The 22,856-nt window shown below is 34.2% G+C and overlaps 1 protein-coding gene across 3 annotated transcripts in view; it reads left to right on the top strand.

The window, feature by feature from the left end:
* The window catches only part of KYNU (kynureninase), a 90,207-nt gene extending 72,700 nt beyond the window's left edge, over positions 1-17,507 (top strand). For 2 of the 3 annotated variants that reach the window (XM_022569647.2, XM_089916870.1), the window contains 4 exons: positions 7,021-7,073; positions 8,934-9,019; positions 14,607-14,837; positions 16,149-17,507. In XM_022569647.2, the coding sequence (XP_022425355.1) occupies positions 7,021-7,073; positions 8,934-9,019; positions 14,607-14,837; positions 16,149-16,295 (517 nt within the window). In that variant the 3' untranslated portion in view covers positions 16,296-17,507. The remainder of the gene's footprint in view (positions 1-7,020; positions 7,074-8,933; positions 9,020-14,606; positions 14,838-16,148) is intronic. The other variant, XM_022569648.2, reaches the window with a different exon arrangement.
* The last annotated feature ends 5,349 nt before the right edge of the window (positions 17,508-22,856 follow it).

The following is a 22,856-nucleotide window of genomic DNA, read 5'->3' as shown; positions in this document are numbered from 1 at the left end:
CTTTTCTCAAATATAAAATGATGGAAACAATACCAACCTCAGAATGTTGTTGCAAAGATTAATAAGTAAGATGACGTGAAACGATCTTGCCCATTTTCCAGCAAACATATCTTTGTTTCTGTCCTTTATTTCCCTGAGCAGTTCACTATGCAAAAGCTTTGTCCAACCATGCCTTTTGAATACGATTTCCTGTTAGCATAAGAACAAGCAATTTGATTTGATAGATCACTCCGAAATGTTCTATAGGATTATATAATTTCCATCCAGAAGTGACATAGATGTGGTGGCTAGGGGTGATGGATAGCAAACAATTAGAATCTCCAATGCGGCTGGCCCAGAGGTTAGTCTCCCAGTATCTTTTGTACGAAGCCATTGGATAGAAAAATATAATCTCTTTAGTGAATAAATTCAAAAGAAGCATATTATCATCAAATAATGAGGCAACTCAGAAAAAATTACAATATCATATTTGTACTTTTTCAGATAAAAAGTTAAAGTACTTTTATGGACTCAGTAAATAAAGCATAAAAAATGATGCCTTGACCTCAGTTATAGACTCAGGTCCAAGTATTTTTTCCTCTAAAGAAGAAAACTTTTTCCCTCCGTGTATTTACTTGTTCCTTTTATATTTGGGCTATGAACGTGCCATCAGTACTTTTAAGCATGAACTATAATTTCTTTCTATGATACCACATTCATATCTAGGTCTTTGATGGTATCTTTGGATACCATGTATCTAGGTCTTTGATGTTTCTGTCAGATATGCCCAGCAATCATAACTCATACTCCTGAATTTTTAATAGCACTCCATAAACAGAAATGATAAATACCTAGTCTTTTTAATGAACACACAAAAATGAAGGAAAAGTTGCTAAATAAGAAAAAAAGTATTGAAGTACTCTCCCAATTTTTATTTTAAACCTGTTGAAAAAAAATGGGAAAAAAAAATTCCAGTTTTCCATTACCCTGTCTCATAGCCACTGTATTTGCCTCAGATTTTTAAAAAAGAAAATGCCAAGAGGAAAATTTTGAATCCGTTTCCAAAGAAAGCATTACGTGCAAAATTATTATTTTTTGATTTGTAACTATAGAAGAAATCATTCTCTTTAACAAATTGTAGTATTTTTCTTCTCTTTCAAAAGATAGAAATAACATAAAAAAATAGTCAATGCCTCTGTATTAAATGATAGTGAATGAATCTAATTCACTCAGGCTAGAACTCCTTTCTTTATTCCTCTTTTTTTATGCAAACATAATCTTAGCCTCAATAGAAAAGGTGATACTGAGTTCCCCTCAGTGCCCAGCACAGTTCTATGCCTGCTCAAAGAATGGGTTTTCAATAAATATACACCATGATAAATATAAGTACCTCAAATAAACAATTACATTGTACACTGATTTGTTTTCCCACTCAATTTAACTCATCCATATAGCTCAGTTATGTGTTCAGATTAACTAAAGAAAGGTTCTGATTCTGGATATTTAATACAAAAACATATGAGAACTTTGATAAACATACTTTTCATTTTAAAATTGATTTCAGTTGTCATCAGAAATTTAATAATTTTTTAGTAAGTTACATATGTAAATGTCACCAGACCATAAACTTAGGTGGACAAATAATTTTATTTTCTTTATTTTCATCTCTCAACTCATTTGATTCAGGAAATTCAGTCTTATAACTTTGAGGTATACTTAGTGACTTTTCTCAGTAAATTCAGAATTTAAGCTCTGTCAGTTCAGAGTTCTTTTCTTGTCTTTCTCTCCTTAGGATGGCATCTAAGGTTGCACGATGGGTGACGTATAGAGTGCCCAGACATAGATAAAGGAGAGGCATCTTGTCTACAGCCATCTCCTGGAATCCATTAAAATGTACCTGGCACTCCCTTGGTCATCTGCTCCCATTACTGCTACATCCTCCAAGATGTCTGTGGAGCTACCATGACCCTATGCCCTTTATCTCAAGCTCCAATGGGGATGCTGACTTTCTCAGTCACTTCGATTTCCTTCTCTGGGGAAACAGGAATTTCAGGATACTCTCTTGGGTCTCTTGGGTTAGTATGATCCTAGATTATAAATGGAGGTGCTATCACAGGCCCTTCTGCTAACCTTTTTTGTATGAAGATTATGGCACCAACCTGGCATGGAGGGATTCTTACAAACCCTTTGGATTGCCACGTAGGACTGAGGGAACATGGCTCAGGAATTTCGTATCATTAGATCCTCCCAAACATATCTGGAATTCCCACTGACCTCTCAAGCATCCCAACTCCCATCCCCTAGAACTTAACTGGGGGTAGGGAGTGCAGCCCAGCTCTGTATTAGGAATATGAAACCAGTCTTTCTATTTTCCTTTCTGAAGCTTCCCATTCCTCAGCACTCACAAGGTCATTTGATTCATGGGTTAGATTTATTATTCTCTTTTCTTTTTGCTGCTTACAGCATAAACTTTATGCTAGGCTATTATATGAGACACTTGATAATTAGAATTCCAAAATGTCTATCTACTGCAAGTCAAAAGCCTTGGCGTTTAAAGACTATTGACTCTGCTATAAGTTTCAATAGCTTGTTTTGAACTCAAAGCTAAAAGGAGTATACATCTTTTGGTGCTTTCCACTTAACAAATGACCCTGAAGCAATAAAATTTATTGATTCATTGTGGAGAAGAAAGTTTTAGAAAATTATTTGCAAATGATGAGAAAATTTTTAATTAATACCTTCAAAGTTTTTTTTTACCACCCCAAACATTTTTTTCCAAACAATATTATGTCAGTAGTTGTCCCTGAAGCCATAGATTTTTCAAGTCAAGAGAAACTGGCAATTAATATGTGACTAAAGATATCATACATAGCAGGAGCAGAACCCAAACTGGATCATCAGTTTTCTAATAAGTTTTAGAGCTTTATTCTGGAAAAATCATTTGAAAACAATTCTGAAGTTGAATATTAAGTCTACACCTAGAAATTTAGTAAACTCAATAAAAAAATCAGCAGAATTCATTTAAAGTCAAACAGTATAACACACACAAAAAAATAAAAGTTGAAAAGGGAGGTGGTGTGAAATTTGCCCTCATAATCTTCATATGTGCTGGGCCTTTGAATATGCTATTTGACTATCTGGAACACTTTTTCCTTCCTCTTTTGCTGAAATATACTCATTCTTCTGCTCAGCTTCCTCGTCAAAGCCTCCCCTGACCATCACCACACTAGTCAGTTGCCCAAACTCATGCTTCTCCTAACAATCTTTTACCATTCGTCACACATCCACATTACAAACACTCTTCTACAAACACTAGGAGACAAGTCCCTGATCTCATGAGCTTACATTCTAGCTGGGGGAGAAAAATGAAGATAAGCAAGATAATTATCAAGTTCATAAAAGATACTACATGTTCTATTGTATATCTTTATTTTTTGGTTTCTTATCTCTTGCAATCATTCCCTTTCAGGACCCAGAACTCATTCTCATTCACTTTTGAAATAATGACTGTGATATTTTATAATATAAATTTAGCATAATTTATAAAACTAGTCTTTTATTGAAGGAAGTTTAGGTTATTTTCAATCTTGGACTATTACTAAAAGGGAGGCAATGGCTATATTTATACATAATTCACTTCATGCTTGTACAAGTTCTACTGGAGAAAAAACTCCCAGAATTGAATTTGCCAGGTCAAAGAATACATGTATTCGTAAATTTTATAGCTGTTACTCTTTTGTTTTCTAGAGGGGTGCATCAATAATACATATTCCCACAATAATACATGAGCGTTACTTATAAAACATGTTAATACTAAAAGAGTCCTTAATAAAACTTTGGAATTTTTTCTAATCTAAGAGGACAGCAAATGTATCTCAATGTAGCTTTCATTTGTATTTTTCTTATCATTAGTTAAGTGGAGAGTTTTGTTTTTTTTTGCTGTACGCGGGCCTCTCACTGTTGTGGCCTCTCCCGTTGCGGAGCACAGGCTCCGGACGCACAAGCTCAGTGACCATGGCTCACGGGCCCAGCCGCTCCGCAGCATGTGGGATCTTCCCAGAACGGGGCACGAACCCGCGTCCCCTGCATCGGCAGGCGGACTCTCAACCACTGAGCCACCAGGGAAGCCCTATCTCTAGATATTTTTATACTACAAAGATTAACCTCTTGTGACATAAGTTGCAAATATCACTTGATAGAACTTTCTCTTATGACTCATTGGTCTATGGAGATGATTCTATAACTTTCTCTTCAGCTTTTTTAATATGATGAATGGTATATTAATTGATTTGTTAACACAGTTCCACATTGTTTTCATTTTGAATTTTTATAATATAGTAATATTTTGTCATAGCTGTTATGTCATAGCTGTTATGTCATAGCTGTTATGTTGTAGCTGTTATGTCAATGTCATAGCTGTAATTTTTTAGGGATTTTTTAATATTATTTGTTTTTCCATATGGCATTAGAATCAGCTTGCAAGTACCAAATGAAAATAAAATCTGTATATTTTACTGGGGTTATATAAATTTATACATCAATTTGAGGAGAACTGACTTTTTCTTTTTTAATAAATTTATTTATTTGTTTATTTTTGGCTGCGTTGGGTCTTCTTTGCTGCGCACAAGGCTTTCTCTAGTTGGGGGGCGATGGGGGGCTACTCTTCGTTGCGGTGCGTGGGCTTCTCATTGCAGTGGCTTATCTTGTTGTGGAGCACGGGTTCTAGGCACACAGGCTTCAGTAGTTGTGGCTCACAGGCTCAACAGTTGTAGCACATGGGCTTAGTTGCTCCGCAGCACGTGGGATCTTCCTGGACCAGAGCTCAAACCCATGTCTCCTGCATTGGCAGGCAGATTTTTAACCAATGCACCACCAGGGAAGTCCTGTTGTTTTTCCTGATGCTGAAAATTATTCAAGTCTTTTTGCTCTTGTTGTTCAGATTCAGAAGTATTTAAACTTTTTTATGTAGGTCTGGAATATTTCTTATTATTATATCAGCTTGTTGAAATTGTAAACTTCAGATATTTAGTTCTCATATTAATTTTGTACCAGATTACCATACTAAATTATCTTTTTGTTCATACCAGCTACAAAATTGTATAATTTGAAAGTAGTGACAATTTACTACCTTTTTTTTCAATTATTATAACTGTAAAATCTTAGTACTAATGAAAGTACATTTGGTGTTTCTCCATTTCATCTAAGTTTGACTTGGATGTGAATAAAGAAAAAATTAAAAATTTTAACATTTTGGCCATAATTACATATAAATGCATGCAATATATTTTATCCTAAAATTGGAAACATAGTTTAAATATTGTTATCTCCATTTTATTCTTTTTGAATATACATTCTTTCAAATATGATTTTTATAATGGCTACATAATATTCCATCATATAAAAGTTGTATAATTTATTTTATTGTTTCTCTGTTACAAGATATTGGGGTTGCTGTGACACTGTAAATAGTATTGTGTTCATTGTCCTAGCACACACATCTTAGCGTACTACAAATAGTGTAATCCGAATAGTCCTTTGGATAAACTGGAACAAGTAAAAGTACTGGGACAGAAAACTATACAATATTTAATTTATATTTTCAAACTGTACACCATAAAGGCTTTATTACTTATATATTCATTATTAGACAAAGAGCTTATTTCCTTTTTACTAAATCCTTGATGCAAATAGACATATAAATTTTAAATGACTTTGCCAATTTGATAGGTGAAGCATGGTCTGATCTTCTTGTTTTTTCATATTTTTAATTATTACTGAGATTGAGGGGTTTTTTCCCCCCCAGAATTCATGGGGCATATGCATTTCTCCTTTTATAAATGCCTTGTCCATTCTTCGTGGCTGTGTGGTTTTGGGGGCACTGCCCGTTCTCTGATGAAAAAACTCTTGGTGAAAACTCTTTTAAATGTGGCAAACAGCTTCCTTCTCCCCATCATTGGTTTTTCTTTTGGTTTTTCTTTGTAATACAGAATTTGCAATGTGTCTGAATATATAGATATGTTCCTTTATATTTTCTTTGGTTTTCATAGTTAGAAAATTTTCTTTTAAGAATCATATAAATATAGGAACATATTTTCTTCATCTCTGCATTTTTTGGAATGTTACAATTATCACTTATTAAATTGTTGTATGATCCGAGGACTGTTTTTTATATTTTCTGCCATGTTCCATTTGTCTCCCTGATGCTTCTTTTAATAGTATTGTGCTCATTCATTTAACGAATTTTGTAATATGCTATATAATAAAGAGCATATTCACCTTTATACTCTTCTATTTCAAAATTTATTATTTTCACTCATATATTCTATATAAACTTAACAACATTTTGCCAAATCCAAAAACAACATACTTGGAATTTTTAATTTTGGCAGTATTAAAACTAGCAATTTATTTAGGAAGAATTGATTATCAGGAATATTGTATTTCTCTTTCTCAAATTTTATATTTTTCTTTAGATATTTTGTATTTTTTTTATCTAATAAGCACACACGCATACATATGATTTTTCCTATATATACTGTATTTTATATCTGGCTAATTAACATTCTTATTAAAATCTGAAAGTAACAATTTCTTTAGAAAATTATTTAAAAATTTTCAAAAATTATATAGGTTATTTTTATGCCATTTCTCCTTAGAGAGCTTACTGCAAGAAAAATACATTATTGTATTAATCACTTTTTTTTGGAGCTTTCTTTTCACCTTTGTTTTAAAATCTAAAAAAAACAACATTTTTGTTCATTTTATTTAATTTTAAATAAGAACAAGGTCATTAAGTACAGGTCTCCAGATGATTTAACTTTGCAAAGGTAATACAACTAATAACAAGAATAAATTGATTTTATACTCAATCTCAAGAAGGTTATAAATATTAATTGCCTTATGATATCATATAGTATTTATATGCTTAAGTATCTGATGACTCGTATCACAAATGATTTTAAAATGCAGGCCCTAGAGTCCTATATTAATTGTGACTATTTTTATAGACCAAAATATCAAATGTTATTATTTATGTTTCAGGTTAGTGGGATGGTTTGGCCATGAATTAAGCACCAGATTTAAGATGGATAACAGTAAGTGTATTCAATTTTACTTCACAAGTCACTTTGTCTTAACTTTATTTCAATTTTCGTCTTTGTATGATATGTAATATACATGCCTCATGGAGAGTGCACTTTGAAAATGCCACTGAGAATTCTTAAAATAAGAAATGACATTTCTTCAGTGTAAGACTAAGTGTTCATAGATTTTAGCATGATTTTGAGCCTATCCTTTTGTAGGGAAATAAGAAGAAGTGAAATCTAAAGTACTCAGATCTCATCAATATGGAGTACCTAAAACATCAGGCAGGGAAAACAGGAAGGAATTGTTGGCTTGGAGTCAGACCCAGAGAGACTTAGGTATCAAACCCACTTTGCTGCTTAATAGTTTTGTGATGTTGCACATATTTATCATTTTGGATTTTTTGGGTTTTTTCTTCACATATCTAATGTGAATAATAATAACTATTTCAGGGTTTCGTTTGAGGGCAGGACACATTCTAAGCTATAAACCAAGTAGCATACTATTTAATAAATGTTCATTTTTATCCCTCTATTTACCCAAATATTCCTTCTTTTGTGGCTTTCACCACATACCAAATAGTAACCCCAATGGGTAGAAGTGAAAGTACACCATGCGCAGGGAGTTATCAAATTGCACTATTTCTTTTTCCTGAGTGACTTTATTCTTCCATCACATGGGATACAGAGAACTTCCTAAATGTGAGAATTAAACTTAAATTTGATCCTTCAGACTGCTTCCAACCCTGAGATAGGATTTTAAATATATTCACATTTACACCAACCAAGATGCAAAGAATAAAGATGGGCTCTTCAGTCATATCAGGAAAGCTGTGTTTTATCTTGGCTGCTGAAATAATGAACTCTGTTAATATGCCAGTTATTTAAATTGTTTGTAGTGGGTTTTCTTACCTGTAAATGAGGGAGCTGGATTAGATCAGGGGTGGACAAAAGTTTTCTGTGAAGGGTCAGATTGGAGATATGCTAAGTTTTTGGGGCTATGCTGTTTCTGTGGTAAATACACAACTCTGCCATTGTGGTGCTAAAGCAGCCACAGAAATACATAAATGAATGAATGTGGCTACGTTCCAATAAAACTTTATTTACAAAAACAAGTGGTGGGCCAGATTTGACCCACAGGATATAGTTTGACTAGCCTTAATTAGATGCACCTCTAAAGACCCAGAAAATTCTCACTCTTAGTCAGTATTAGTTTTTAACTTTATCTCTAACTAGCAGTTTTAACTCTTGGATTTAACTTGCAAATATTCAATCTAATTAATTATAATTAGGATAATGTCTGATATTAATTTACCTTTTTAATATATCATACTTAGGCAGATCATTTATTTTAAAGCCTTTGTTTTTCTTCTTTCCCAAGAGAAGCTACTTGACCTAGTAATCCTAATGTTAAAAGTCACCTTCCTAGGTCATTTCATTTATATTTCTGCCTTTGGGTGACATTACAATTACAAGCCATTCGAATATTGATATCTTCCCCTTGTTGACCTGGTTTCATAATAGAAAGGCAAAGCATGGAGCAGAACAAGGAATGTTGACTTGGGGATGGGAGGGCAGAGGATGGGGTGCCGAAAATCTTCTAGATGACATTATGTTTGTCTTGTGTCTAAGGGCTCTAATTTTTGGTAGGCTGCTATGAAGGTGGGGGCAGAGGAGATGGAAGTTGTAGGTGAAGGAGAAATATGCCGGTATTTTAGGTCCATGGCGTTTCTCTTAAATATCTCAGAAATCTCAGGAAGAAAAGTTTTTAAGTCTTATATTTTTCCTCTCTACTTTACTGTCATAAAAAAATCCATAAAGGATACCTTTTTAGGCACATTCTATAAAAGTGACACGATATTAATTTTTCAGAACTGCAGCTAATCCCTGGGGTCAATGGATTCCGAATTTCAAATCCTCCCATTCTATTGGTCTGTTCCTTACATGCTAGTTTAGAGGTAAGTGATCTATGCTTCAGCCTTCCCACATCTTTACCTTTCTCTTTACCTGAGACATGTTGTTTATCTGCTAATCAGCTAGATTAATATGCAATGTGCATAAACAATGGAGGAAGGGCAGGGTTCTCCATTAGGACAGTGACTGTGTGCTAATGTCACTTTTTATTTATATATTCAGCCCCCAACCCAAGGCTTGGCACACTTAATAAATGATCAATGAAACTTACATGGGGTGACATATTTTTAGTTCCACTTAGAATTTGTGTGAACCTGAATAAGTTATTTAATCTTCTACTGGTCTCTCTCTATACAAAAGAAACATGCAATATTTAAGTCTTGATTAATTCACTCATTCAAAAACTTACTTATTAAGAAATTATTGTGTGCTGGACGATGCTGTGATTACTGGGGACTCTGTTTCTTCTAGTTCCGTGAGTCAATGAACTGACAAACTGCCATGTGACAAAACTATAGGAAGACTTTGGGGGTTGGGGAGAGTATGAATAGTCAGAGTAGACCAAAGATGAGAAAGGTTGTCCCATGAGGTAGGGCGGATTTTCTTTTTCCTCATTGGGGTTTCTATAACATTATATCCATGTTTAATTTCTACTATTATTGGCTCAATATTTTTCTTTAAGTTCATTCATGCTTCTACTTAAAATTAGTCTCACCCTAAATAATAGGGTACTTACCTATATCTATTCATTTTTACGCACATATAATGCATATATATGTCTCCTAACTAATTATTTGGAATATTGAATATTCATTAATTTCAGATTAAGACTAAATTTATCTAAGTAAGTATATATTGTTAATAATTATATCTATATAATAATAGTATTAATACATATATTAAGGCAATATATATTTTATATACATACATTTAAGTAAAATATATTTTAAGTAAATATACATGTTTCCAATAGAGATTTTAAATATATAGATATTCAAATAAAATTTTGATTTTCTGTTTTTTTTTAAATTGAAAGCCTCCTAAAATCATCTAGGTTTAGGAAATTCTACTGTGGCGTATTCTGGCATGAGTGACCGGATAAAGACTTCCAAAATCTCTTCCAAACTTAAAATTCTAGAATTCTGTGAACATTCACAGCAGCTTCTCATTTTGGCCACTGGACAGCAGCGTCAAGTTCCGCTGTTTTTATACAGCTTCACCACTAGATAGTAGTAATCAACTCGTTTCATTTCATCCCAATTTAAAGAGCACATACTCGGTATGACCACTAGATGGAGCTTGTGCTGTTTTCACTTTTGGGCAGGTTTTTTTTTTTTTTTTAAGTTGAAATAGACCCAGTAACAAGATTTCACAGGCAGTGATACATATTTAAAAAAATCTTTTTAAGGGGGGTGATGAAATCTACTCGGCAAATCAAATAATGATATTTGATTTGCTTTCCAAATATCCAACCTGAGGAACACTTCCGTTAAACATTTTTATTTTATTTTATTTTATTCTATTCTATTTTATTTTATTTTTTTGGCTGCATTGGGTGTTTGTTGCTGCGAACCGACTTTTCTCTAGTTGCGGCGAGCCAGGGCTACTCTTTGATGCAGCGCGCGGGCTTCTCATTGCGGTGGCTTCCCTGGTTGCGGAACACAGGCCCTAGGCATGCAGGCTTCAGTAGTCGCAGCATGCGGGCTCAGTTGTTGCAGTGCATGGGTTCAGTAGTTGTGGCGCAAGGGCTCAGTAGTTGTGGCTTGTGGGCTCTAGAGTGCAGGCTCAGTAGGTGTGGCACACAGGCTTAGCTGCTCTGCAGCATGTGGGATCTTCCCGGACCAGGGATCGAACCCGTTTCCCTTGCATTGGCAGGCGGATTCTTAACCACTGAGCACCAGGGATGTCCCCCATTAAACATTTTAAAAGAAGATAATGTTTTGCTTATTTTGAAAGTTTATATCAGGGAGAAGATGAATTATAGTAAGAAAAAACAAGGCACCAAGGAATACCTTAGGAAAAACTAGTACTTAAAGTTTCCTCTGATTTTATCTTTGCAAATGACTTCCTAGCCGTATCTAGAAAATGTCTTTTAGACACTATCACTTTGGTATTCTCTGCAGTGGACTGACTGTTCTTCAGTATTCACCTCTTCTGCCACAGGAAGTCTTATTCCTATTTTCCCTACCAATAGTTTTCTTCCACACTGTATTATAGTCACCTAGACATGGTTTCTATTCTCAGCTGGAATCTGAAGACTGATTTATCTTCTCCTTTAATATCTAAACTTAAACCTGAGAAAAAGACTCTAAATGCCACAGAAGAGGTATGTACACTGCTCTGGAGCTTCTTATCACTTAAGTGTTTCTCTGCATCCTCTTGGAGATATCTTATTAAATCATTCACTGTCGAGGCTATGTTCTAACCAAAATTATCTTTAAGTAATCAAACCTTGTGTTAAAGAAGGTGTTTTCGAAATTCTTGCTTCCTATTATAAATTACAAAATTCTGAAATTACAAAATAATACGTTTCATTGTTTCCCATTCTCTACTTAACTGTTAAAACACTGTACCTTCTAGATGTTTCTGAGTTTGCCATGTGTCAGTGAATTAACCTATTCAGTACTTACCTAATTTATTTAAAAGTTACGCATATAGGAGACACGTAGCTGAAGTTTGAGTAAATGAAAGAAATAAATACATGAATCAAGCTACCTTTCTTTGTTATCTCTACTTCCCTTTCAAAAAATATTCTTACACAGTCAAATGCCAACCGAAGAAGAGATTCTATACTTAAGAATCAATGTACATGGATATGATTTCGGATTTGCAATACAGAGAATTTTTAAAAAAGATTAATTATGGCTTTGTTCACAATTAATGTGTATTTGATTGATTGATGGATACCATGAAAAACAGCACCTTATAATTAGTTTCAAACTGTTTCTTCATAGTGCTGCCTATTTAATCTTTTGTACAATAATTTAAAAAATATTGTGGATCAAGAGAAAGAGCAATAAGGTAGGAAGCAGGAGGCAAATAGTCTATCCCTCACTGGGACACTAAGTGTGACCTTCAACAAGTGACAACTACTCTTGAATTCATTTGCCTCAATTTTTTAATGAAGATGTTTGGACCAGATTACTTCGGAGGTCACCTCAACCTTCTAATTACTAACTTGAAATTAAACAATACTTATATTGTATTTTGAAGGGTCATATTTCTATGTAGTGATAGGTAGACAATTTTAGACTTTTTCAGTACATAAATATATAATTAAATAAATAGCTTAAATATATAAAATTAGAGCATTCAATTAAAATACAGGGCAAGTCAGAAGAAATGTACTGTCTTTCCTCAGAGTTATTAGGGAGCCAATTTTAAGAATTTAAGAATTGAAAACATCATGCTATACTTATTTTTCCTATTTAAACATATCTAACTTTTCTAGCTTTGCATTTATTTTAGTTAGCAAGAAAACTCACCCAAATAGTGGAAACTCTGCCAAGAATTGTTATAAGCTGAATATTTTCAAACTACACTTCTCATTTTTCCTAATTAAAAAAAAAATATTTCACAGTACTTAAAGCATGAAAATAATGAGAAGCAAAAAAAAAAAAAAAAGGAACATTTATTCTACTTCACTGTTAACTCCTATTATCCCCTCTTGATATTTTTATCTGAGGCCTCAGTAGAGACTTTTACACTCTGAGAAGAATTTACGACCGCCTCAGAATGCAGCTTCTCTTGTTGTGGTTGTAATGTGGAAATTAGTTTTACATTTAAAAGTTATTTTATTACTAACAAAGAGTCATGATATGTTAAAATTGACACATTTGTCATGAAAAGAAATTGGTTGCTTGTTATCAAATCTGCAAGAGCAAAAAACTTCATTAAAAAAAACTCCTATAAACTTAATATTCCCCAAAGTCTTACTAACCTATGAATACAAATGAAATACCATTAAAAGTACTACTTTACACATTGTCCCCATCTGCATCTTATGGGTCCCAAAGCAGATCCAGAAAGTGTACTAGAATTATTTAAATAATTAAAATGTCCTCAAATTATTATTAATCTCCAAAGAGAAGCTTGTAAAGATTCCTGTCACAATTTTTTTTTTTTTAAATTCCAAACATGATAGCCAAACCACTGGTGGGCTACACCTTACCTGTCCCTGCTCCTGCCCTCTGTACAAATATTGATTCTTGGATCAGGCTCTCTTGATCCAAATCTTGGAGGTGTTCCCTTGAGTCTTCATTGTGCCAAATCTATGGACATTTTGTTTTACACAGGAAATGAAGAGATGCCTCTTACCAAAGTCCATGTAACTGGCCTAAAGTAGCATTTTTTTGCACTGAATATGTCAGATGCCTTTTGACATGGACCTCAAAGACCTCAGCTTCTATTTGCAGCTGAACTCTTCCCAGGCTGCAGACACAGTCCACGAGGTCTGGTTGGGAAGAGAGGCAGATAGCTTTCTATCCTCTGATTTTCCTCTCTTCCTTCAAGACATTACCTTACATACAACTCCCATCCTCTCCTTCAGCCACATCCATAGCTTCCATGCAATAGGTCAAGAAAATCTATGCCTGAATGGTTGAGTTCTAGTAGAATGCCTGCCCACACATGCCATGTGTATATAGAGAAAAAACTATTTTCATAGACTTCATAAAGTATAGATATCACCAAATGACCCTATGTTTGCTCAGTGGCATAACATGATACAGAATAGGGACATTAAGTGGCTTGCCAGTGCATCATTCTCTGTTTGCAGTTATTTCAGTTCTTATATGTAGAATATATTTTTAAACTCTACTTGACCTTAAGAGATAAGCTAGAAAAGCATGTCTGTTCTGACCCCTAATGTTCCAATACCAGTTATTTTGTGCCCTTTTGTCACTCATCTTAATATAAGACACCCCACGCAGCAACTGGCAGTATTTTCACACCAGTGTTAGAGTTTAGCAGGGGAGAAAATGATGAAAGAAGAAAAAAAGAAAGACCAAATGCTTCAGTAATAAAACATGCATTATCTAACATTATTTGCTTTTCTGACCAAACTTAGCATCACTATTTAACTACTTGTTTTCTTGCTGTTAAACTGAAGGAGATTTAGGAATTGGTAAAACGAATATAAATAATATTGGTAACATTGCCTTCCACATAAGCGTTTAGCTCTTACTGCACCGTTCTGTGGATTAAACAAACTTTATATGGGAATAGAAAAAAATCTTGATTATGATTGTATAAAATGTTTGGAGGAAAATTTTTGACATTTATAACAGTTAAATGCATTTATTAAGGTATGTTTTACTTGTACTAATTATATGAAGCTAATTTAAAATAACTCTGAAGGAACATTATGTTCACTTATATTTTTCTGCTTTTGCAAGTATTGTTTAAATGACATTTGTACAGTTTCTCTGTCATGGACACTTTGTGTTTAATTTTTAATGGCAAAGCACTTAAAAGAGGACATGTTTTCACAAAAAGATTATCTAAAACGGATGTTTTATTGGAAAGGTCAAAAGTGGGCATTTCCCTTGTTTTATGTGTGATTTACAGTTAAATTTTGCTTCTTTATAAATCAACAAGAAACTGTGAACCTGATTGTTTCTCATTCTGCAGATCTTTAGGCAAGCAACTATGAAAGCACTGAGGAGAAAATCTATTTTGCTAACTGGTTATCTGGAATACATGATCAAGCATCACTTCAGCCAGGATAAAGCAGAAACCAAGAAAACAGTTGTGAACATAATTACTCCATCCCATATAGAGGATCGCGGCTGCCAGCTAACCCTAACATTTTCTATTCCAATTAAATATATTTTCCAAGAACTAGAAAAAAGAGGAGTGGTTGTACGTATATCTCTTGCTCTGCTACCAGGTTTTTCTCTATGGGTTGCATGTTGAGGATAAAATTTGGATTTTTTTGTTTATTCATTTTTCCATTTTATTTCACATCAGTCAGTGAGGATAAATTAAATGCCAACTAAGTATTCAGCACTGTGCTAACTGAAGGGCACAGAGATCTGTCATTTCTGATAAAAGGGAAGAAACCACAAATTTTGGTTGCAGGAAAGAGTTTTATGTAATTTATCCATTATTTTCATTATAGTTTGGGCAGAAAAAAATTTAGTGAAAACCCTAATATATTATATATTTATTGAATAAGTGGAATTAAAGAACATACAATATAGTAGAGGGAGAAAAAGGAAATCAGTCTTACTTAGTTGTTTGATTGAACTAAATTATTTTCAACGTTTTCACTTCAGTCAAGAAAGATATGTAGACACATCTTAAGAGTGTTAATGTTGTATGGAATTTTTTTTTTAACTGTTGGGCCTAAGTAGCCCTCTTAGTCTCTTGAAGAGAACTAATAAGTATTTAATGAGTAATTTCAGGAAAAATGGTGATAACATATCTATTTCCAGATTTAGAAACTGCTGCACTCAGTCTTCCAAACCTTTAGGAGAGGTATCCCCAGATTCTGAAGACACAAATCAGAATATCAGCATTTCAAATCACACTCTACCATTTACAAGCCATGTGCTCCTGGGAAAGTTAGTAAACAACTATTGACTTCAGATCCTTCATCTGTATTTTTGCTGCAAAAATACTTACCTCAAAAGTTGTTATGGAATAAAATGTGCCAGCACACATAAACCATTTATTATATTGTCTAGCCCATAGGGCGTGTTTCTTAAAGATAGTCATAGTGATCTTCAGACTATGCTGAATTATCTGAGCCCAATTCATGAGATTAGGGATTACTGAATTTAATGGAAATATAACTAAAACTATCCAGATCTCAGTGAGGTTCTCAATCATTGAAATGTGTGCAAGGGTTCCAGTCTCTCCAGGGTCTCTCCACAGATAAACCGTATACTCGATCCATTGGTTGCTTAAAAAGGATCATTGCTGACTGGACTTCAGGAAAGTACTTAGGATATTCATGTACCAACCCATTAATATTTTAATTATTATTAAGAGGGGAGTTTCAAATAACATAGAAACACTATGCTTTACTTAAAGTGAAAAAAATTGCTTATATATTAAGTTTTAGGGAAATCAGTATGAATGTTTTATGTAAGTTTCTCTTAAATGTGGATTTCCATTATATGAATGATGCCAACATTATTGTGGTTTTACTTTTTGTTTCCCCTACAGTGTGACAAACGGGATCCAAATGGGATTCGAGTGGCTCCAGTTCCTCTCTACAATTCTTTCCATGATGTTTATAAATTTATCAATCTGCTCATTTCTGCACTTGACTCTGCAGAAACAAAAATAGCCAAGTTTTCCATAGCAACTTAAGCAAATAATGTGGAAAGCCTGTGGTTATTTTATTACTATTATTCAAGTTTTAATTATTTCAAAACTGATTACACATAACTGGCAATGAATTGTATACTTTACAGAAAAACAAGACAATTTTTTAAGGGTCTGTGGCCTTGAGATATCTGCATGGCTGTCCAATTTCTTGGTGTTTGGTGGATCAAAGTCTTTACTGGTGCAAGTATTATGTACACAGTCTTGATTAGCTGTCATATTTCATTGTTAATGAAATGTTTTTTGTTGGTTTAATTTATAATTTGACTGACAACTTCACAATGTACGTGGAAATTTTTGTGTCAATTTTAGAAATATTACTTTAATTTTAATTTACCAAAGAGTTTCTTATAGGCACTGTAGTTGAACAGTCTGATGTATGTATGCTTTTTACAATGTTCCATCTAACTCCAATCTGAGGAACAGAAAATGCATTGTCTAGGGCAGTGGCTTTCAAATATTTTGGTCACAATCCACACTAAGGAATACATTTAATATCAGAGTTTAATTTGTGTACAAGCCTTATTTCATTGATTCTAATACACAATTTTTTTAATCATATGTTAACATCTGGTAAAGAAGAAATGTCTTTCAGTTTTCATTCCACAGCTTCTTACAATTGCCATTGGCCATTCTTTCATGTTACCATCCCTGACATTACCATGATTTTCATAGTGAGTAGATATCATCCTAGATCTGGTTTTAAAAATGGTATATATAGTAAAAACAAAAGTTGCATAAATTATTTGCTTGTGCTTTCATATTTATTATTTTATCTCATTACAACTAATGGTGGTTGAAGCTCATTAAGTTGATTTCTTTACTCACTCTAGGGTCCTAATCCATTTTTCAAGGATGTCCCCTTATTTAATGTTATCATAATCTCTTGGTTTTGTTTAATGGGAATTTCTCCTGATAAAAGACTTCAGATGCTACTATGTTTCTAAAATAGTGAAATAAATCACTCTAAGATACTTGTGATTGAGGATTAAAGTTAGGAAATAAGTGCTTCACCACTCAACCTCTATCCCAAATCTATGGACCTTTGTTAATCACTATGAAAACACAACAGTTACATTCAGCCCTGTAAGATTCCCCTAGTTCTCAGCTGTTGATTCCATAACCACTATTCATGAATTGGCAAAATATTCTACATTTGTATACATAAGCAGCAAGAGTGACTATGATGGTATTAGCTTAGCCAACCACTTTGAGTGGTAGAGTTAAATAAAAAGTTGCAGAGCTCCGACACCAGCATCAGCAACTACTGATATTTATCGAGTACTTCCCATGTACCATGTATTGTGCTATTCTATTTACATGTTATCTCACTTAATTGAGTGGTTGCATAATTGCTTTAGAAAAATTTCCCGCCTCCACTTTTGGTAAAACTCATCTTTCATAGATGGAAAAATTCTCAAAACCTTAAAATCTGACCATACATGACTTCATCTAGAAGAAACTGTTTTTGAACATCACAGTGGTAAACAAAAAAGACATAATTTCAGCTCTCAGGGGACAGGTAGCTTAGTGGGGAAACAGATAGTAAACCTATAAACATCCAAGTAAATATATAATTACAAACTGTAAGTTCTTCTATTAAAGATAAACGGTGATACTATGAGAGAAAAATCTTAAGGGTATTAACTAGACAGTTGAGTAAGGAAAGGTATATGAAGGTGCCTATCAGGTAAAGTTCTAAAATATTTGATGTTAATCACATTAAAATTACATCAAATTATGTAAACAAACCATTCAAAGCATCATCAGCACTCTGTCCTCATCACCCAGGTGAAGAAAGAGCATTAAAAACTCGCTTTCTCACAGACTCTGGGAGGGCTCATGCCAAGGAGTACTTGCCAGAACTTCTGCTGCCAGTGTCCTTGTCCCACCATGAGCCACAGCCACCCCCCGCCTCTACAGGAGACCCTCCAACACTAGCAGATTCACAGAAAGGTAGACAGGATGAAAAGGCAGAGGGCTATGTACCAGATGAAGGAACAAGATAAAACCCCAGAAAAACAACTAAATGAAGTGGAGATAGGCAACCTTCCAGAAAAAGAATTCAGAATAATGATAGTGAAGATGACCCAGGACCTCAGAAAAAGAATAGAGGCAAAGATCGAGAAAATGCAAGAAATGTTTAACAAAGACCTAGAAGAATTAAAGAACAAACAAACAGAGATGAACAATACAATAACTGAAATGAAAACTACACTAGAAGGAATCAATAGCAGAATAACTGAGGCAGAAGAACGGATAAGTGACCTTGAAGACAGAATGGTGGAATTCACTGCTGCGGAACAGAATAAAGAAAAAAGGATGAAAAGAAATGAAGACAGCCTAAGAGACCTCTGGGACAACATTAAACGCAACAACATTCACATCATAGGGGTCCCAGAAGAAGAGAGAGAGAAAGGACCCGAGAAAATATTTGAAGAGATTATAGTCAAAAACTTCCCTAACATGGGAAAGGAAATAGCCACCCAAGTCCAGGAAGGGCAGAGTCCCATACAGGATAAACCCAAAAAGAAACACGCAGAGACACATAGTAAATCAAACTGGCAAAAATTAAAGACAAATAAAAATTATTGAAAGCAGCAAGGGAAAAATGACAAATAACATACAAGGGAACTCCGATAAGGTTAACAGCTGATTTCTCAGCAGAAACTCTACAAGCCAGAAGGTAGAGGCATGATATACTGAGAGTGATGAAAGGGAAGAACCTACAACCAAGATTACTCTACCCAGCAAGGATCTCATTCAGAATCAATGGAGAAATCAAAACCTTTACAGGCAAGCAAAAGCTAAGAGAATTCAGCACCACCAAACCAGCTCTACAACAAACGCTAAAGGAACTTCTCTAAGTGGGAAACAGAAGAGAAGAAAAGGACCTACAAAAACAAACCCAAAACAATTAAGAAAATGGTAATAGGAACATACTTATCGATAATCACCTTAAATGTGAATGGATTAAATGCTCCTACTAAATAACACAGGCTCCTTGAATGGATACGAAAAAATCACACATATATATGCTGTCTACAAGAGACCCACTTCAGACCTAGGGACACATACACACTGAAAGTGAGGGGATGGAAAAAGATATTCCATGCAAATGGAAATCAAAAGAAAGCTGGAGTAGCAATACTCATATCAGATAAAATAGATTTTAAAATAAAGAATGTTACAAGAGACAAGGAAGGACACTACATAATGATCAAGGGATCAATCCAAGAAGAAGATATAACAATTATAAATATATATGCACCCAACATAGGAGCACCTCAATACGTAAGGCAACTGCTAACAGCTATAAAAGAGGAAATCGACAGTAACACAATAATAGTGGGGGACTTTAACACCTCACTTACACCAATGGACAGATCATCCAGACAGAAAATTCATAAGGAAACACAAGCTTTAAATGACACAATAGACCCGATAGATTTAATTGATATTTATAGGACATTCCATCCAAAAACAGCAGATTACACTTTCTTCTCAAGTGCGCATGGAACATTCTCCAGGATAGATCATATCTTGGGTCACAAACCAAGCCACAGTAAATTTAAGAAAATTGAAATCATATCAAGCATCTTTTCTGACCACAACACTGTGAGATTAGAAATGAATTACAGGGAAAAAAAACATATAAAACACAAACACATGGAGGTTAAATAACACGTTACTAAATAACCAAGAGATCACTGAAGAAATCAAAGAGGAAATCAAAAAATACCTAGAGACAAATGACAATGAAAACACGATGATCCAAAACCTATGGGATGCAGCAAAAGCAGTTCTAAGAGGGAAGTTTATAGCTACATAAGCCTACCTCAAGAAACAAGAAAAAACTCAAATAAACAATCTAAGCTTACACCTAACAGAACTAGAGAAAGAAGAACAAACAAAACCCAAAGTTAGCAGAAGGAAAGAAATCATAAAAATTAGAGCAGAAATAAATGAAATAGAAACAAAGAAAACAATAGCAAAGATCAATAAAACTAAAAGCTGGTTCTTTGAGAAGATAAAACAAAATTGGTAAACCATTAGCCAGACTCATCAAGAAAAAGAGGGAGAGGATTCAAGTCAGTAAAATTAGAAATGAAAAAGGAGAAGTTACAACAGACACCGCAGAAATACAAAGCATTCTAATAGACTACTACAAGCAACTCTATGCAAATAAAATGGACAACCTGAAAGAAATGGACAAATTCTTAGAAAGGTATAACCTTCCAAGACTGAACCAGGAAGAAACAGAAAATATGAACAGACCAATCACAAGTAATGAAATTGAAACTGTGATTAAAAATCTTCCAACAAATAAAAGTCCAGGACCAGATGGCTTCACGGGTGAATTCTATCAAACACTTAGAGAAAAGCTAACACCCATCCTTCTCAAACTCTTCCAGAACATTTCAGAGGAAGGAACACTCCCAAACTCATTCTATGAGGCCACCATCACCATGATAACAAAACCAGACAAAGATACTATAAAGAAAGAAAATTACAGACCAATATCAGTAATGAATATAGATGCAAAAATCCTAAACAAAATACTAGCAAACAGAATCCAACAACATATTAAAAGGATCATACACCATGATCAAGTGGGATTTATCCCAGGGATGCAAGGATTCTTCAATATACGTAAATCAGTCAATGTGATAAACCATATTAACAAATTGAAGAATAAAAACCATATGATCATCTCAATAGATGCAGAAAAAGCTTTTGACAAAATTCAACACCCATTTATGATAAAAACTCTCCAGAAAGTGGGCATAGAGGGAACCTACCTCAACATAATAAAGGCCATATATGACACACCCACAGCAAATATCATTCTCAATGGTGAAAAACTGAAAGCATTTCCTCTAAGATCAGGATGTCCACACTCACCACTGTTATTCAACATAGTTTTGGAAATCCTAGCCATGGCAATCAGAGAAGAAAAAGAAATAAAAGGAATACAAATTGGAAAAGAAGAAGTAAAACTGTCACTGTTTGCAGGTGACATGATACTATATATAGAGAATCCTAACTACTAATCCAGAAAACTACTAGAGTTAATTAATGAATTTGGTAAAGTTGCAGGATACAAAATTAATGCACAGAAATCTCTTGCATTCCTACACACTAATGATGAAATATCTGAAAGAGAAATAAAGGAAACACTCCCATTTACCATTGTAACAAAAAGAATCAAATACCTAGGAATAAATCTGCCTAGGGAGACAAAAGACCTGTATGCAGAAAACTATAAGACACTGATGAAAGAAAATAAAGATGAAACCAACAGATGGAGAGATATACCATGTTCTTGGATCGGAAGAATCAGTACTGTGAAAATGACTATACTACCCAAAGCAATCTACAGATTCAATGCAATCCCTATCAAATTATCAGTGGCATTTTTTATGGAACTAGAACAAAATATCTTAAAATTTGTATGGAGACCCAAAAGACCCTGAATAGCCAAAGCAGTCTTGAGGGAAAAAAACGGAGTGGGAGGAATCAGACTCCCTGACTGCAGACTATACTACAAAGCTACAATAATCAAGACAATATGGTACTGGCACAAAAACAGAAACATAGAGCAATGGAACAAGATAGAAAGCCCCGAGATAAAACCATGCACCTATGGTTAACTAATCTATGACAAAGGAGGCAAGGATATACAATGGAGAAAAGACAGTCTCTTCAATAAGTGGTGCTGGGAAAACTGGACAGCTACATGTAAAAGAATGAAATTAGAACACTCCCTAACACCATACAGAAAATAAACTCAAAATGGATTAGAGACCTAAATATAAGACCAGACACTATAAAACTCTTAGAGGAAAACATAGGAAAAACACTCTTTGACATAAATCACAGCAAGATCTGTTTTGATCCACCTCCTAGAGTAATGGAAATAAAAACAAAAATAAACAAATGGGACCTAATGAAACTTAAAACCTTTTGCACAGAAAGGAAACCATAAAAAAGACCAAAAGACAACCCTCAGAATGGGAAAAAATATTTGCAAACGAATCAACAAAGAATTCATCTCCAAAATTTATAAACAGCTCATGCAGTTTAATATTAAAAAGACAAACAACCCAGTTCAAAAATGGGCAGAAGACCTAAATAGACACTTCTCCAAAGAAGACATACAGATGACCAAGAAGCACATGAAAAGCTGCTCAGCATCACTAATTATTAGAGAAATGCAAATCAAAACTACAATGAGGTAACACCTCACACCAGTTAGAATGGCATCATCAGAATATCTACAAACAACAAATGCTGTAGAGGGTGTGGAGAAAAGGGAACCCTCTTGCACTGTTGGTGGGAATGTAAATTGATACAGCCACTATGGAGAACAGTGTGGAGGTTCCTTAATAAACTAAAAATAGAATTACTATATGATCCAGCAATCCCACTACTGGGCGTACACCCAGAGAAAACCATAATTCAAAAAGACACATGTACCCCAATTTTCATTGCAGCAATATTTACAATAGCCAGGTAATGGAAACAACCTAAATGCCCATTGCC

The sequence above is a fragment of the Delphinapterus leucas genome, chromosome 8 (assembly GCF_059928025.1).
Source record: "Delphinapterus leucas isolate spDelLeu-1000000601 "Yukka" chromosome 8, BTC_Dleu_Yukka2, whole genome shotgun sequence".
Taxonomy (NCBI): Eukaryota; Metazoa; Chordata; class Mammalia; order Artiodactyla; family Monodontidae; genus Delphinapterus; species Delphinapterus leucas.
This window is presented reverse-complemented; position numbering and strand designations above follow the sequence as displayed.